The following is a 16,059-nucleotide window of genomic DNA, read 5'->3' on the forward strand; positions in this document are numbered from 1 at the left end:
TATAAACCTAGCCAACACAGCCTTTGTTCATCTGTCAGTCCTGCCATCCCGGGAATCAGTCTGGTGAACCTTCGCTGCACTCCCTCAATAGCAAGAATATCCTTCCTCAGATTAGGAGACCAAAACTGCACACAATGTCCTCACCAAGGCCCTTTACAACTGCAGTAAGATCTCCCTGCTCCTATACTCAAATCCTCTCGCTATGAAGGCCAACATGCCATTTTCCTTCTTCACCGTCTGCTGTACCTGCATGCCGACCTTCAATGACTGATGAACCATGACACCCAGGTCTCGTTGCACCTCCCCTTTTCTTAATCTGTCACCATTCAGATAATATTCTGCCTTCCTGTTTTTGCCACTAACGTGGATAACCTCAGATTTATCTACATTATACTGCATCTGTCATGCATTTGCCCACTCACCTAACCTGTCCAATTCACCCTGCAGCCTCTTAGCATCCTCCTCACAGCTCACACTGTCACCCAGTTTAGTGTCATCTGCAAACTTGGAGATATTACATTCAATTCCTTTGTCTAAACCATTAATGTATACTGTAAATAGCTGGGGTCTCAGCACTGAACCTTGCGGTACCCCACTAGTGACTGCCTGCCATTCTGAAAAGGACCCATTTATTCGTACTCTTTGCTTCCTGTCTGCCAACCAGTTCTGTATCCACGTCAGTACATTACCCCCAACACCATGTGCTTTAATTTTGCACACTAATCTCTTGTGTGGGACCTTGTCAAAAGCCTTTTGCAAGTCCAAATACACCACATCCACTGGTTCTCCCTTGACCACTCTACTAGTTACATCCTCAAAAAATTCCAAAAGATTTGTCAAGCATGATTTACCTTTCATAAATCCATGCTGACTTGGACTGATCCTGTCACTCCTTTCCAAATGTGCTGCTATTACATCTTTAATAATTGATTCCAACATTTTCCCCACTCCCGATGTCAGGCTAAACAGATTATAATTCCCTGTTTTCCCTATCCCTCCTTTTTAAAAAAGTGGGGTTAAATTAGCGACCTTCCATTCCATGGGAACTGATCCAGAGTTCATGGAATGTTGGAAAATGTTGCAGAACTCACTCATTCACTCACCCACCCACTCACTCATTCACCCACCCACTCACCCACCCACTCACCAACTCACTCACCCACCAACTCACACTCATTCACTCACTCACCCACCCACTCACTCACTCACCCACCCACTCACCCATCCACTCACCAACTCACTCACCCACCAACACACACTCATTCACTCACCCACCCACTCACGCACCCACTCACCAACTCACTCACCCACCAACTCACACTAATTCACTCACTCACCCACCCACTCACTCAAACTCACTCACTCACTCACCCACCCACTCACTCACTCATACACCCACTCACTCACTCACTCACTAACTCACTCACCCACCCACTCACACCCATTCACTCACTTATCCACCCACCCACTCACTCACTCACTCACCCACTCACCCTCCCACTCACACCCATTCACTCACTCACTCACCCATTCACTCAAACTCACTCACTCACTCACTCACTCACCCACCCACTCACACCCATTCACTCACTCACCTACCCACTCACTTAAACTCACTTACTCACTCACCCACTCACCCACACACTCACACTCATTCACTCACTCATCCACCCACCCACTCACTCACTCACTCACCCACTCACCCACCCACTCACCAACTCACTCACCCACCCACATACTCATTCACCAACCCACTTACTCACTCATTCACCCACCCACTCACTCTCACTCATTCACTCACCCACCCACCCACTCACTCACACCCACTCACTCACTCACTCTCCCACTCACTCATTCACTCACACCCACTCATTCATTCACTCACTCACCCACCCACTCAATCACCCACTCACTCATTCACTCACTCTCCCACTCACGCACACTCACTCCGATGTTGTGGAAGTCCAGAACACAGTCTAAGGATAAGGAGTAAGCCATTTAGGACTGAGATGAGGAGAAACTTCTTCACTCTGAGAGTTGTTGACCTGTGGAATTCCCTACCGCAGAGAGTTATTGATGCCAGTTCATTGGATATATTCAAGAGGGAGTTAGATATGGCTAAAGGGGTCAAGGGGTGTGGAGAGAAAGCAGGAAAGGGGTACTGAGGTGAATGATCAGCCATGATCTTATTGAATGGTGGTGCAGGCTCGAAGGGCCGAAGGGCCTACTCCTGCACCTATTTTCTATGTTTCTATATTTCTAAGATAAAGGCTCATGGAGTTGGGGGTAATATGTTAGCATGGATAGAGGCTAGGGGAAGGACAGAAAACAGAGAGTCGGGATCAATGGGTCATGTTCAGTTTGGCAAGCAGTAAGAAGTGTGTTTGCCGTGTTTTCTGAAGAAATTCTAAACCAATATTATAGGTTATTGTTTGGAACATCCCATAACACAGATTGTGTGACATAATAAAGCTTTGGGGAGAACAGTTGATTAAATCAGTTTGTTTAACTGACTGTAACTAATATCTCTGATGGTCCCAGCGGCGGTTCCCCTGTGGTATAAGTATGAGCTCCTTTGACCGAATTTATACTTGTCATTAAGAGCCTGGTTGCCAGCGCTACATAGAACGCTCCCACACACAGAACATGAGCTACGCAGTCATCTTTCAGATAGAACGTATTTACTACCCTCTCCTTGCAGCAGTTGGCATCACGGGTAAGGAAATGGAACCAGTTCCTGTGTAAATGGGTTGAACGGCTGTTGATGTTGTCCCTGTGCGATAATCCTCTATTTAATTGTATCAGTCCAGTGTCTGGTATTTTTCCATTTATTTAACCGCAATGTTTTATTGAAATTATGAACTGTGTTAAAATTTTGACCCGAAATCATGTCTCATTGTTGTTTTTCCTGCTGGAACGGACGTGTGCATTACATGGAGTATACATATTAGTCGGATTGTGAAAAAGTGTAATGTTTAGAAATGTATAGAATTATGAACATGACCTTTGTATTACCAGTTACAGCTAGTAAGAGGTTAGCACTCAAGGTCAGGATATACTCAGCTCAGCTCCGCTCCGCTTGGTCATGAATTACCGCAAGTTGCCAGTTTCTGGATCAGACACAGTATCGCTCTGGGCTGTTGGATGGTGAATTCAACACATTGATTCACAGCCGCCTGTGCCATTGACAGCTGCGGTTCAGCAGAAGCACTGTCGCTTCTGAGTCAGAAGTTCGTGGGACAAGTCCCACTCCAGTTAATTGAGCACAAAAACTATGCAGCACTCCAAGTTCAGTACACCGTCAGAAGTGCCGTCATTGGATGGATAGGAAGGTTAGCAGCATACTATTTTGTGAAGATTGATGTAAAGTTCTGATTTAATACCTCAGGCATGCCCTCTGCATCCACAAAATAATCGCTTTTGGTCCATAATGGGTCCAGCCTTCCTCGAACTACTGTTTTACTATTTATATTCTTAATATTGATTGTGGGGTCCTTTTTATGTTGGCCAACACATCCTGAGACTATGCCCCCTATTCTATTTGCTTGTCTTACTACCTTTTTAAAGAACTTTCTATCATCAGTTTGGTTCTCTGGTGTATTATGGACCTTATATTTGATATAAGCCTCCTTTTCCAATCTGCTGTCCAATTTGAATCTCTATATGTATCTTTGGTTGTCTTTCCTTCCACCCTCATGGGAATGTGTCTATTCTTTATAGGAACATAAGAATTAGGAGCAGGAGTAGGTCATATTCCCTTCGAGCCTGCTCCGCCATTGACCAAGATCATGGCTGATCATTGACCTCAACTCCACTTTCCTGCCCGATCTCCATTTCCCTGGATTCCCCTCGGGCCCAAAAATCTATCGATCTCAGCATTGAATATGTTCAGAGTCTCAGCATCCACAGCATTTTGGGGCACAGAATACCAAACATTGACAACCCTCTGGGTGAAGACATTTCTCCTCATCTCAGTCTTAAATGGCCAACCCCTTACCCTGAGACGGTGCCCCCAAGCCCTAGACTCACCAGACATGGGGAAACAGACTCTTAGCCTCTACCCTGTCAATCTCCTTCAGAATCTTATATCGTTATCCGAACCATAAACTCTTTGAAGGCCTCCCGTTGTTCAATTTCTGTTATTCCGCCCATTTTTTTTATTCCAATCCATCTGTACAAAACCCATTTTCAACTTACTGAAGTCTACCCTCCTCCAGTTAATTAATTTTACGTTTGATTGTTCCTTGTCCTTTTCCATAACTGTTCTGAATAATATTATGATCACTGTTCTCCAAATGTTCTCGCACTGAATCATGTTCCACTGCCCCACTCCACAGAATTAGATCAGCACTGCTTCCTTTCTCATTGGGCTGAAACACACTGATCAACAAAGTTCTCTTGTACACATTTCAGGAATTCCTCCCGCTCTTTACCCTTTCCACTGTTACTATCCCATCTACATCTGGATAACTGAGATCACCCGTTATCACGACTCTGTAGTTCTTGCATGATTCTGCAATTTGCCTGAACATTTTCTCCTCTATCTCCTTCCCACTATCTGGTGGCCTATAGTACACACCAGTAGTGTAACAGCTTCTCTATTGTTACTTTATTCTAAATACATAGATTACGTTTTTGACCCCTCAATTACATCACCCCTCTACAGTGCTACAGTAGTCTCTTTGGTCAATACTGCCAGCCACAGCCTTTCATTTTCTACCCTATATTCTGTGAATATCTTGTAGCCAAGGCAATAAGTGGACAACCTCCCCCTCCTTGAGCCAGGTCTCCGTTATTGCCGCTATATATGAATCACATGGAGCAAGTTGTGCCCGCAGCTCAGTCGCCCTGTTTACCAGGTTCGGTGCATTAATGTGGATATCTGGCCTCTGCACATAAGTCGGATCCGAAACACCTTGAAACGTGAACCAGGTCCATGGGCACATGCTGTTATTCTGCCCCGTGTCACCGAGAAACTGACCAGGATTGTTGTCACATAAGCACCTGTGACGCGCCTTGGGACGTTTTACAACGTCACAGGCGCTATATAAACACAAGTTGTTGTTGTTGATTTCCTTCAATGTGAAAAACTGCTGTTTATCCTCTTCCAATCATAATCACTAACCACCTCCCATCACTCGGAGCCGGGCTGTATCGGGTGAACACACTCAGTATTCAGCCCGTCTGTCGCTCAGCAATCGTCCGCTCACCAGGAAGTCGGCGGAAACAGCCGTGGGTTCCCCAGAACACCACCGTCTGTCTCAAGGAGCGGATTTAGGTCAAATATGAAAGCCTTGTTCTACACTGCGCTGGAACTGCGACCCAACCGGGAAATCCCCCGAGTTGCAGGACTGGACGTTTGTGGGTGATGAACACCAAGGGGGTGGCGCAAACTCCGGGGTCTGTTGGATCTCAGCATCTCCGAGAGCAGGGAACTGAGACAGAGAGAGACAGGGAGCAGGGAACTCAAACAGAGAGAGGCAGAAGACGAGAGCAGGGAACTGAGACACAGAGAAACAGGGAGCAGGGAACTCAGACAGAGAGAGGCAGAAGACGAGAGCAGGGAACTGAGACACAGAGACAGAGAGCAGGGAACTCAAACAGAGAGAGGCAGAAGACGAGAGCAGGGAACTGAGACACAGAGAGACAAGGAGCAGGGAACTCAAACAGAGAGAGGCAGGGAGCAAGAAACTGAGACAGCGAGAGGCAGGGAGCAGGGAACTCAAACAGAGAGAGGCAGAAGACGAGAGCAGGGAACTGAGACACAGAGAGACAAGGAGCAGGGAACTCAAACAGCGAGAGGCAGGGAGCAAGAAACTGAGACAGCGAGAGGCAGAGAGCAGGGAACTCAAACAGCGAGAGACAGTGACCGAGGGTACCGTTTTGCTGAGTTGAGGAGTTTGAAGTCGAACCAAAAAAGAGAATAAAATGCGGCTTGGAACATTGTGAGAAAGTTACTGATTGAACCTTTGTCCGTTATGTATTGATGCTTGGGGTCACTAGACACCAGAGGGCACCACTGTCGGAGGTCATTGGCCTGTACGCGCTTGTGCGTGGGACCTGGTATATAAGAGCAAGTACCATGTCATGTGTATGATTTGGGCGCGAATACAGTTGTACCAGGTTGACACCTGAGTGAGCAGTAACAAGTCTTTCGAGTTATTATATACGTAACATTTGGCGACGAGGTAACTTAAGAACCTTTGCATGCACAATGGGCACCATTGGAATTTTAGAGAGATTCATGGATGGTGAGGATTGGACGGATATTATCGACCGCCTGGATCAATGCTTTGTGGCCAGCAAAATGGAGGAAGCTCGTGACACAGTTAGGCGCAGGGCAGTTTTCCTCACTCTTTGTGGTCCAATAATTCATGGCCTTATAAAGAGTCTTTTCTCACCTCCACGTCCAACGGACAAAGACTACGAAGAGTTGTGCACTCTAGTGCGTAAACATCTCAAGCCAAAAGAGGGGATCATCATCTCACGCTATCGCTTCCACACACATGTTTGTGCTGAGGGCCAGGATGTGTCGGGATTTGTCGCCGACCTAAGATGTCTGGCTGAGCCGTTTATGTTTGGAAATGTATTGGAAGACATGCTGGGAGATTTCTTCATCACAGACATCAACCATGATGTGATCCTTCGACAATTATTGGCTGCAGAAACACTGGATTTGAGCCCAGGCATGCATGGCGACTGAAGATAATTTAAGGCAGATATCATCGAGATTCGGAGCTCCATGGCAAGCACTGTAAACAAGAATGTGTCGTCGCCTGGCAGAGCAGTTTGTGGCAGGGCCTACTTGACTGCTTATGTGAAACCTGTAGCTGCTCAAAGTCCACCAACTGGTACGAATCCGATTTCACCCTGTTGGCATTGTGGGGGCAATCATCGGCCTCATCAGTGTTGGTTTAAAAAGTACATCTGTAACAGCTGTTCGAAAGTGGGCCATCTTCAGCGAATGTGCCCACAACTGAGCAAGGATGCTGCTGGTCATCACATTGGTGACAAAGGCCTGTCTAGTGCTGGCCCGGATATGCAATCCGAAATATCCGAGGAGGAAGTGTATGGTCTATATTCGTTCCTGACAAAGAGCCAACCAATAATGGTTAATGTAAAGCTAAATGGCGTGCCTGTATCAATGGAGCTGGACACGGGAGCGAGTCAATCGATAATGAGCCAAAGAACATTCAACAAGCTGTGGGACACTGAGGCTGTGAAGCATAAGCTGAGTCCAGTCAATGCCAAGTTGGGTATTTACATTAAGGAACTCATACTGCTGATTGGCAGTGCAGTAATCAAGGTGTCGTATGATGGTGTGGTTCATAATTTACCATTATTGATCATCCCAGGCAATGGTCCAACACTGTTCGGCAGGAATTGGCTCAAAAAATCAAATGGGACTGGAATGATATCAATACATTGTCTTAGGTGGATGACACTTTGTGTGTTCAAGTGCTGAAGAAGTTTCCTTCTTTGCTTGAACTGGACTTTGGCAATTTTGCTGGTTTCACCTGGATTCTGATGCAAGACCGGTCTATCACAAAGCTCGGTCTCTTCCGTACATAATGAGGGAGAAGGTTGAAATTGAGCTTGACAGACTCCAATGTGAAGGGGTCATACCACCGACAGAATTTAATGAATGGGCCAGTCATTTGTTCCTGTGATAAAGAATGATGGCACTGTTAGGATCTGTGGAGACTATAAGGTTACGATCAACCAATTTTTGAAACAGGATCAGTATCCACTACTGAAGGTTGATGACCTGTTTGCAATGCTAGCTGGTGGAAAGTCGTTCACTAAACTTGATCTGATGTCGGCCTATATGACACAGGAGCTTGTTGACACTTCGAAGAAACTCACTTGCATCAACACCCATAAAGGACTGTTTGTCTACAAGAGGTGTCCTTTTGGAATCCGTTTGGCTGCTGCCATATTTCAGAGGAACATGAAGAGTCTACTGATGTCCGTTCCTAGAACCGTCGTGTTTCAAGATGACATTCTGGTCAAAGGTGGCAACACTGCTGAACATCTGAACAATCTTGAAAAAGCCCTACATCGTTTGGACAAAGTGGGACTCAGGATGAAACGATCGAAGTGTGTCTTCATGGCAACTGAAGTTGAATTCCTGGGAAGGATGATTGCTGCTGATGGTATCAGGCCCACCGATTCGAAAACCAAGGCCATAAAAATTGCACCCAGAACTCAGTATGTGATGAAGCTGTGTTCATTCCTTGGGCTACCCAACTACTTCAATAATGTTTTACCCGGATTAAGCACCTTACTAGAGCCACTGCACATGCTGCTCAGACAACTGGGTCTGGGGTGTATCTCAAGATAGAACTTTTGAGAAAGCTAAGAATCTGCTCTGTTCAAACAAACTGTTTGTTCACTGTGATCTGTGTAAGCGTCTTGTATTGGCCTGTGGTACTTCATCATATGGGGTTGGCTGTGTACTCATTCCAACAAACAAATGAGTCGGGTAAGCTACAACCTGTTGCGTGTGTTTCGAGCAGTTTGTCAAAAACGGAAAGAGCTTACAGCATGGTAGAAAAAGAAGCTTTGGCCTGTGTATATGGGGTCAAAAAGATGCATCAGTACCTGCTTGGTCTTCATTTTGAAATTGAAATGGATCACAAGCCACTCATTTCATTGTTTACGGAAAACAAAAGTATCAATACCAATGCATCGTCCCATATTCAGACGTTGTCTGCCTATGATTATGTCATTCGCCACAGACTGGACACTGAGAATTGTGCCGATGCACTGAGTCATCTGCCTTTGCCCACACCAGATATGGAGATGCCTCAACCTGCAGATCTACTGCTAAGAATGGATGCTTTTGAGAGAGAAGGTACCCCTGTCACTGCTCAACAAGTTAGGATCTGGACCAGCCATGACCTTATTTTATCGGTTGTGAAACGGTGTGTCCTCAGTGGTGATTGGTCTGCAATAACTATGGAGTTGTGTGATGAGATCAAACCTTACAACCGTCGCAAAGATGAACTGTCCATTCAGTCAGATTGTCTACTGTGGGGCAATCGTGTTGTTATGCCTAAGAAAGGCAGAGAAAAATTTGTAGGTGAACTAAGTAGCACTCATCCAGACATTGTCATGATGAAAACCATTGCTAGGGCTCATTTTTGGTGGCCTGGAATTGACTCTGATCTGGAATCATGTGTGCATCATTGCAATGCCTGCATGCAGCTAAGTAAAGTACCAGCAGAATTTCCGCTGAGTCTTTGGTCGTGGCCATCTAAACCATGGTCGAGGATAGACATCAATTTTGCAGGCCCTTTCCTAGGAAATATGTTTTTTGTTGTGGTGAATGCACATTCAAACTGGGTAGAGTGTATTATTATGTCATCCAGTATGTCTGCAGCTACTATTGAGAGCCTTCGTGTCATGTTTGCTACTCATGGTTTGCCTGACATTGTTGTGAGCGATAACAGATCATGCTTCACAAGTCTGGAGTTTCAGGAGTTCAGGAAACTCAATGGTATCAGACATATAAGGTCTGCTCTATTCAAACCTGCTTCTAATGGTCAAGCAGAGCTAGCAGTTCAAACGATCAAGCAAAGCATGAAACACGTGACCCAGGGTTCATTGCAGACTCATTTGTCACGTATATTGCTTAGTTACAGGACAAGTCACCACACACTTACCGAGGTCTCCCCTGCTGAACTACTGATGAAGTGAAGTCTCAAGAACAAGCTTTCTCTTGTCCATCCTGATTTGAATGATCGTGTTGAAAACAGACATCAAAATCAGCAATGATATCATGATCATGCTGCAATGTCATGTGACATCTTGGTCAACGATCCAGTTTATGTGCTGAATTATGGGCAAGGTCCAACGGCTGGTACTGTTATGGCCAAGGAGGGTAACAGAGTGTTTATTGTCGTGCTCAACAATGGGCATATATGCAAGAAACATGTTGATCAGATAAAACTGCAGCACACAATGAATTGAAACCATTTGCGAAAATGCAGTCAGTGACCAGCCAGCCAATGTTCCTTGATCAGAATACTCTGCTGTCACTACTGAATCTGGACTTTCAGTCTCTGAAATGGTCATCACCACTCCCATCAGACATCCAGTCATAACTGACTCAGAACGCTCGCCCAGAACTGAGACGATCAACTCAGGAGCAGAAAGCCCCAGACCACCTTAATTTGTAAAGATCTTGAAGGGGGATGTTGTTATGTATTGATGCTTGGGGTCACTAGACACCAGGGGGCGACACTGTCGGAGGTCATTGAGGTGTACGCGCATGTGCGCAGGCCCTGGTATATAAGAGTGAGTACCATGTCATGTGCACACTTTAGGTACGAATAAAGTTGAACCAGGTTTACACCTGAGTGAGTTTACAGCAACAGGTCTTTCGAGTTATTATATACACAATAGTCCTGCTGTTTAATCAACTCCAATTAAAATTTGGACTCTGCCGGAAACTGGAGTTATCGACCCGTGCTCCTCATCACTTCCCCTCTCCTCACTTCCTCCCCCCTCCCCCCTCATCACTCTCCCCTCCATCAGTTTTCCCTCCATCACTCTCTTCTCCATCACTCTCCCCGCCATCACTCTCCCCTCCCCTTCCCCATCCCGTCACCTCCACATCCTCGTCCCTCACAGCATTCCTCTTCACCTCCCCTCCCCTCATCCTCCCTCTCCCTCTCCATCCAACTCTTCTTCCCCTCATCCTCTCATATTTCTCCCTCCCCCTGTATCTGCAATTGCATCCTGATCTACATTTTACCTTCAGGCTCCCTGCTTTGCAAAGTGCTTCTGGGTAGAAATCTATGTTTGCTGAATTTTATTTTCCTTTTTTACCCTCCGATATCCCGATTAATTCTTGATCGCGGTAATGTACCACATGACAAATTGTTGCACAAGATAAAGGCTCATGGGTTTGGGGGTAATATGTTAGCATGGATAGAGTATAGAGGAAGGACAGAAAACAAAGAGTTGGGATCAATGGCTCATGTTCAGTTTGGCAGGCTGTAGGAAGTGTGTTTGGACCTCAACTAATTTACAATATGTATCAATTACATAGATGAAGACACGGAGAGTAATGTATCCAGTTTTGCTGACGATACACAGCAAGGTGGGACAGTAACTCTGAGGTGGATACAGAGCCTGCAAATGCATATATTCAGGGTAAGCGAGTGGACATTAAGTGGCAGACAGAGTATAATGTGGGGAACAGTGAGGTTATTCACATTGGTAGGAAGAATAGAAAAACTGAATATGTTTTAAATGGTGAGAAATTATTCAAAGCCGCTGTTCATAGAGATTAGGGTTTTAAATGGTTTATTGATCTGTTTGGAATGGATTGAACTGTCTGGTTGCATTATCCGCTCAGTGAACAATCTGATGCGTTATTCCAATTCCCTCAGTTTCTAATTTTCATATTTTAATGAGCTTTTTACCTGTATTGATTATTTAAACTAGCGGCGCAGGCTTGACTTTAAACAAGTTAATATTGTGGCAGGTGGGGAAGGGGCTTTTCTCACTTGGTATTTTGTTAAACTCAGACTTTTTGGAGAGTCTGGTTGTAACTTTCTGATTGTCCAATTTTTTACAGTTAACTTGGTGACGATTGTGATCCTGTCCCGAGGAAAGTGCGGCCTCTCCAAATGTATCGCTCGCTACCTGCTGGGAATGGCAGCGGCCGATCTGTCACTGGTTATCATTGATGTGATACTGAAGCGAATGAATAGTATTTATTTCCCAATGAATTTCTTGTACATCACTCCGATATGTTCCCTCATTCTTGTCCTGTACATCGCAGCACGGGACTGCTCGGTTTGGTTCACAGTCGCTTTCACCTTCGATCGCTTTGTAACAATTTGTTGTCACAGGTTCACAGCGAAATATTGCACCGAGAGGACAGCCACTGTGGTTTTATCAGCCGTGTGGGCAGTGGCTTGTCTAAGGAGCCTTCCCTTTTACTTTTCATACCAGGCCTCCTTTATAACTGATGGTGTCGCGTGGTTCTGTGTCACAACTGATGACTATTACACTTCGACTTTTTGGAAGGCTTACGAGTATATCGATAGTATTATAACCCCTTTATTTCCCATATTCCTCATTCTGTCCTTCAATGCTCTAACCATCAGGCATATTATAGCGGCAAATAGAGTCCGCAAGAGGATCCGGAACACTGAGAATCAGAGAGACCCAGAGATGGAGAACAGGAGGAAGTCCATGGTTTTGTTGTTTGCCCTCTCTGGCAATTTCATTCTCTTCTGGATGACGTATGTTGTACATTCCTTAATATGGGAATTGCAGAATTACGAATATACAGACAGACACTACAGTAATCCTGTCTACATCGCCCAACAAATGGGATTCATGCTTCAGCTCCTGAGCTGCTCCACAAACACGTGTATCTATGGCCTGAGTCTGACTAAGTTCAGAGAGGAGCTGAAGACAGGGCTGAAATATTTGGTTACACTCAATGGGAAATTATGTAACTTACCACTAGTTTTAAAACATTAAACTGGACGGAATTCGTTGACTGACAATTCCAGTTTATTTCCTATTCCACAAGTCTCTGTGGGCAGGCTGTCCTAGAATTGGGTCGTTCTTACTTACACGTTAATATGTAATCCTTGAAATAATAGGATTCAAAGTATTTATTGTTGATGTTCATAGGAACAAAGCATGTCATTATTATAAGCAATAATTAAGCATTCACATCACAGCAGCTCTTATGACAAAACCCTGCGAGTTCACCAGGGAATCCAAAACATGTTGCGGTTCCCAGATTGATTCGAATTCCAAACAATTTGGTCCAGCGCCCATTCTTTAGTTTGTTGTCTTCACCCTGGTATGTGGCAATTGACATGTTTCTACATGATGTAAGTCACGTTTATCATTCACTGACTTGCCGGTCCTGTCCCTGCAGCAAAGATCCGCGCCCGCTCCCTAACCTGACTCACACTCACTAATTTCACAGATCCAGGATATTTCTCAAGCAGCTGCTTCTTTAAGGCGGGAAGGACCAAAGCTAAAGATTATGTCGGTTCTGAGTCTGTGCAGTAACTCTACTTTAAATGTACTCACTCGCACCTGAAAAGGATGATGTATACACATGTTCCCAAATCAGAACGTGTTATCCACTGTAGCTCTCTTGCTCGAATGTTTTCTAATTAGATTCACTCTCCAAACTGACCGTTGCCCTCGACTGCATTCTGCAGTAATAAAATAAAGAGTGTTTGCCTTATGATTACAGGAAACCTGTGTATAATCTGATCAGATCCTGTGTTAAGTTGGTTAGTCGGCAGTCCTGCCACATCCAGTCGTGAATGGTGGTGGACCATTAAATAACTAACAGGAGGAGGAGCCTCCATGAATATCCCCATCCTCAATGATGGCGGAGCCTAGCACGGGTTGGGGTGGAGTGTAGACTGTTGCGGTGCAGGGGATGTCGCAGTTGTGTGGGACGGACTAGTTGGGCCGGACGCTCTTTACCTTTCTGCCATTGTTCATTGTTCATAGGTTTATATGTAACCTTCAGGGCTGCTGACCGAGGGACGTGCGACTCTTTGTCGGCCGGCACAGATAAAATGGGCCGAAATGGCCTCTTTCTGCACTATAGATTCCTATGTTTCTTTCTGTGCTACCCTGGCCAATTTGCTTTGTCTAATTAGTATGAAGGTTAAAATCGCCTATGCTTATTGCCATGCATTTTTTACAAACCTCCATTATTTCTTGATTTATGCCACGTCCAACAATATAGCTACTGTCCAGGGACATTTAGACTACGCCCATCAATGACTTTTCCCCCTTATTATTCCTTATCTCCAACTATACTGATTCAACATCTTGATCTTCTGAGCCAATATCGTTTCTCACTAATGCACTGATATCATCCATTATTAACAGAGCGACCCCACCTCATTTTCCTTTCTGTCTGTCCCTTTGAATTGTCAAATACCCCTGAATAATTAGTTCCCAGTCCTGGTCACCTTGCAACCACGTCTCTATAATGGCTATCAAATTGTATCTATTTGTGCCATCAGCTCATCTATTTTGTCACGAATGCTGCGTGCATTCAGATAAAGAGCTTTTAAATTTGTTTTTTTGCCATTTTTTCCTGCTTTGACCCCACTTTCTGATTCACCTCTATGTTTATACATTCTGTTCCTTTCTGTTATGCTCTGGTTTTCATTTCCCTCAGTGCTCCCCTGCACTATTGTCTTCTCCTTATTCTTTGAGTTTTTTAATTTGCGCTCACCTGAACTCCCCCGCTCCCCCACTAATTAGTTTAAAGCCCTCTCTACAGCCCTTGTTATTCAATTCACCAGGGCCCTCGTCCCAGCACTGTAAGTGGAGTCCGTGACAATGGAACAGCTCCCTCTTACTCCACTACTGGCGCCAATTTCCCACAAACCAAAACCCATTTTTTCCGCTTCATCTTACTCCCTATCTCTGTCGTCATCCAGGGAGCTCGGGCTGTGGTTTCCCCCTTGTGGGAATGTACCTTGAGTGTACCCAAACCACAGAATCATAGAATCATGGACACTTACAGCACGGAAGGAGGCAATTTCTGCTTCCGCATTCAGCTGCTTTATCCTACTGTTTCTACACTGAAAGCAAAATGCAGAAAATAATCAGCAAGTCAGGCAGCATTGGTAGAGAGTGAAACAGAGGTAACGTTTCAGAAACGTTGTCAGAACTGAACAATATTACAGATGAAATAGTTTTGAAGCAATTGCAGAGGCGGGGATAGGGGCAGGGGAGGAAAGAAGAAAGGGAAGGTGTGTGATCGGGTTGAAGCAGGAGGGATGGAACGAGAAAAGGGATGATGGTGCGAGGCAAAAGGGGTGGTAATGGGACAAGCAAAGGAACAAATGATGGGTCAGGAGGAGCTGGTAATGGGAACAGCACAATCAGTGCCAGCGCCTGCCGTCCGAAAAGCCAAGTGATTTCTGCTCAAAGATCTTTGTGTCCTTCTGCGCGTGCGAGCGTTGGACCCCGGCCCTTTTCGCGCATGCGCAGTACGATATATGAGGCAGTCGAAAGCGAGGCGGAAGCAGGTTACCGAGCCTGAAGTTGCTGCTCGAGCCTGAGCCTGCGAGTAGGGCTTTTGGGTTATCTTTCTAAAATCAATGACTGCACTAAAGGAGCCCCCGGGACATCTGCCGAGAATATCGCTGCAATTTACTGCACCATTGGTGGACAAAATAGGCCATATCCTGCCAGCCAAGTCATTCTATCCGGCCCACTGGATGTGGCAGAAATAGAACGCGAGCCGGAGCTCGAGCTGCACATTGGTTTATCCACTTTCATCTCTCATGGGTCAGAGACAGACCCGAACTGCAGCCAATGTAAAACCGTTGTAATACTTCATTCAAATACATAATTCGCAAAAGCGATTCTTTCTGGCCCGATTTTGAAAGGATCCGTTCCTCGATTCTGGGCCCCAATGGTGGGCGTCCGTACCCAGAATGCAATGTGTACTAGAATATGCCCTATCCATGTTAGAGTGAGTCATGGCTGCTCATCTCCACAAATATTTCACCAAATTAAGTGACTGGCGCTGCATCTGTCCTCTCTCGGTACCCAGAGTATGACAGCAGGGGAGTTCTCACCTGGCGCCAATTGGGACGGCATTCGTAATCTTTGCAGAGGGACATAAGAACATAAGGAATAGAAGCAGGAGTCCCTCGAGCCGGCTCCGCCATTTAATAAGATCATGGCTGTTGCAATAATGGCCAAGATTCCATTGGCTTTCCTGATCACTTGCTGTACCTGCATACTAACTGTTATGTACATAAACCTGTAATTATCATGTCTAACCACCATAGGGCTTATCCCCTGGAGTCCCAAAGGATCCCATAATCCCTTGGGAGCACCTGTATATAAGGAGGCCTCACAGTCTGGAGAGGCCACCCTGAGATCTGTAATAAAGGACTACGGTCACACCCACTTTGAGCTTGCGGTATCCAGTCTAACCCTTTATCCAAGACATAACAACTGGCAATAAGATACAGATAAGGAACCCCAATGCAACATTGCAGAGAACTGTGGGCATCCTGGAGAAAT

General features: G+C 45.4%; 1 protein-coding gene across 1 annotated transcript in view; it reads left to right on the plus strand.

Annotated features, from left to right (window-relative positions):
- The first annotated feature begins 2,646 nt into the window (after window positions 1-2,646).
- Window positions 2,647-16,059, plus strand: part of LOC139252338 (probable G-protein coupled receptor 139) — a 37,662-nt gene continuing 24,249 nt past the window's right edge. Inside the window, exons 1-2 of the mRNA XM_070873340.1 lie at window positions 2,647-2,716; window positions 11,591-12,478. Of these exons, the coding sequence (XP_070729441.1) occupies window positions 2,647-2,716; window positions 11,591-12,478 (958 nt within the window). The remainder of the gene's footprint in view (window positions 2,717-11,590; window positions 12,479-16,059) is intronic.

The sequence above is a fragment of the Pristiophorus japonicus genome, unplaced genomic scaffold (genome assembly GCF_044704955.1).
Source record: "Pristiophorus japonicus isolate sPriJap1 unplaced genomic scaffold, sPriJap1.hap1 HAP1_SCAFFOLD_455, whole genome shotgun sequence".
NCBI lineage: Eukaryota > Metazoa > Chordata > Chondrichthyes > Pristiophoridae > Pristiophorus > Pristiophorus japonicus.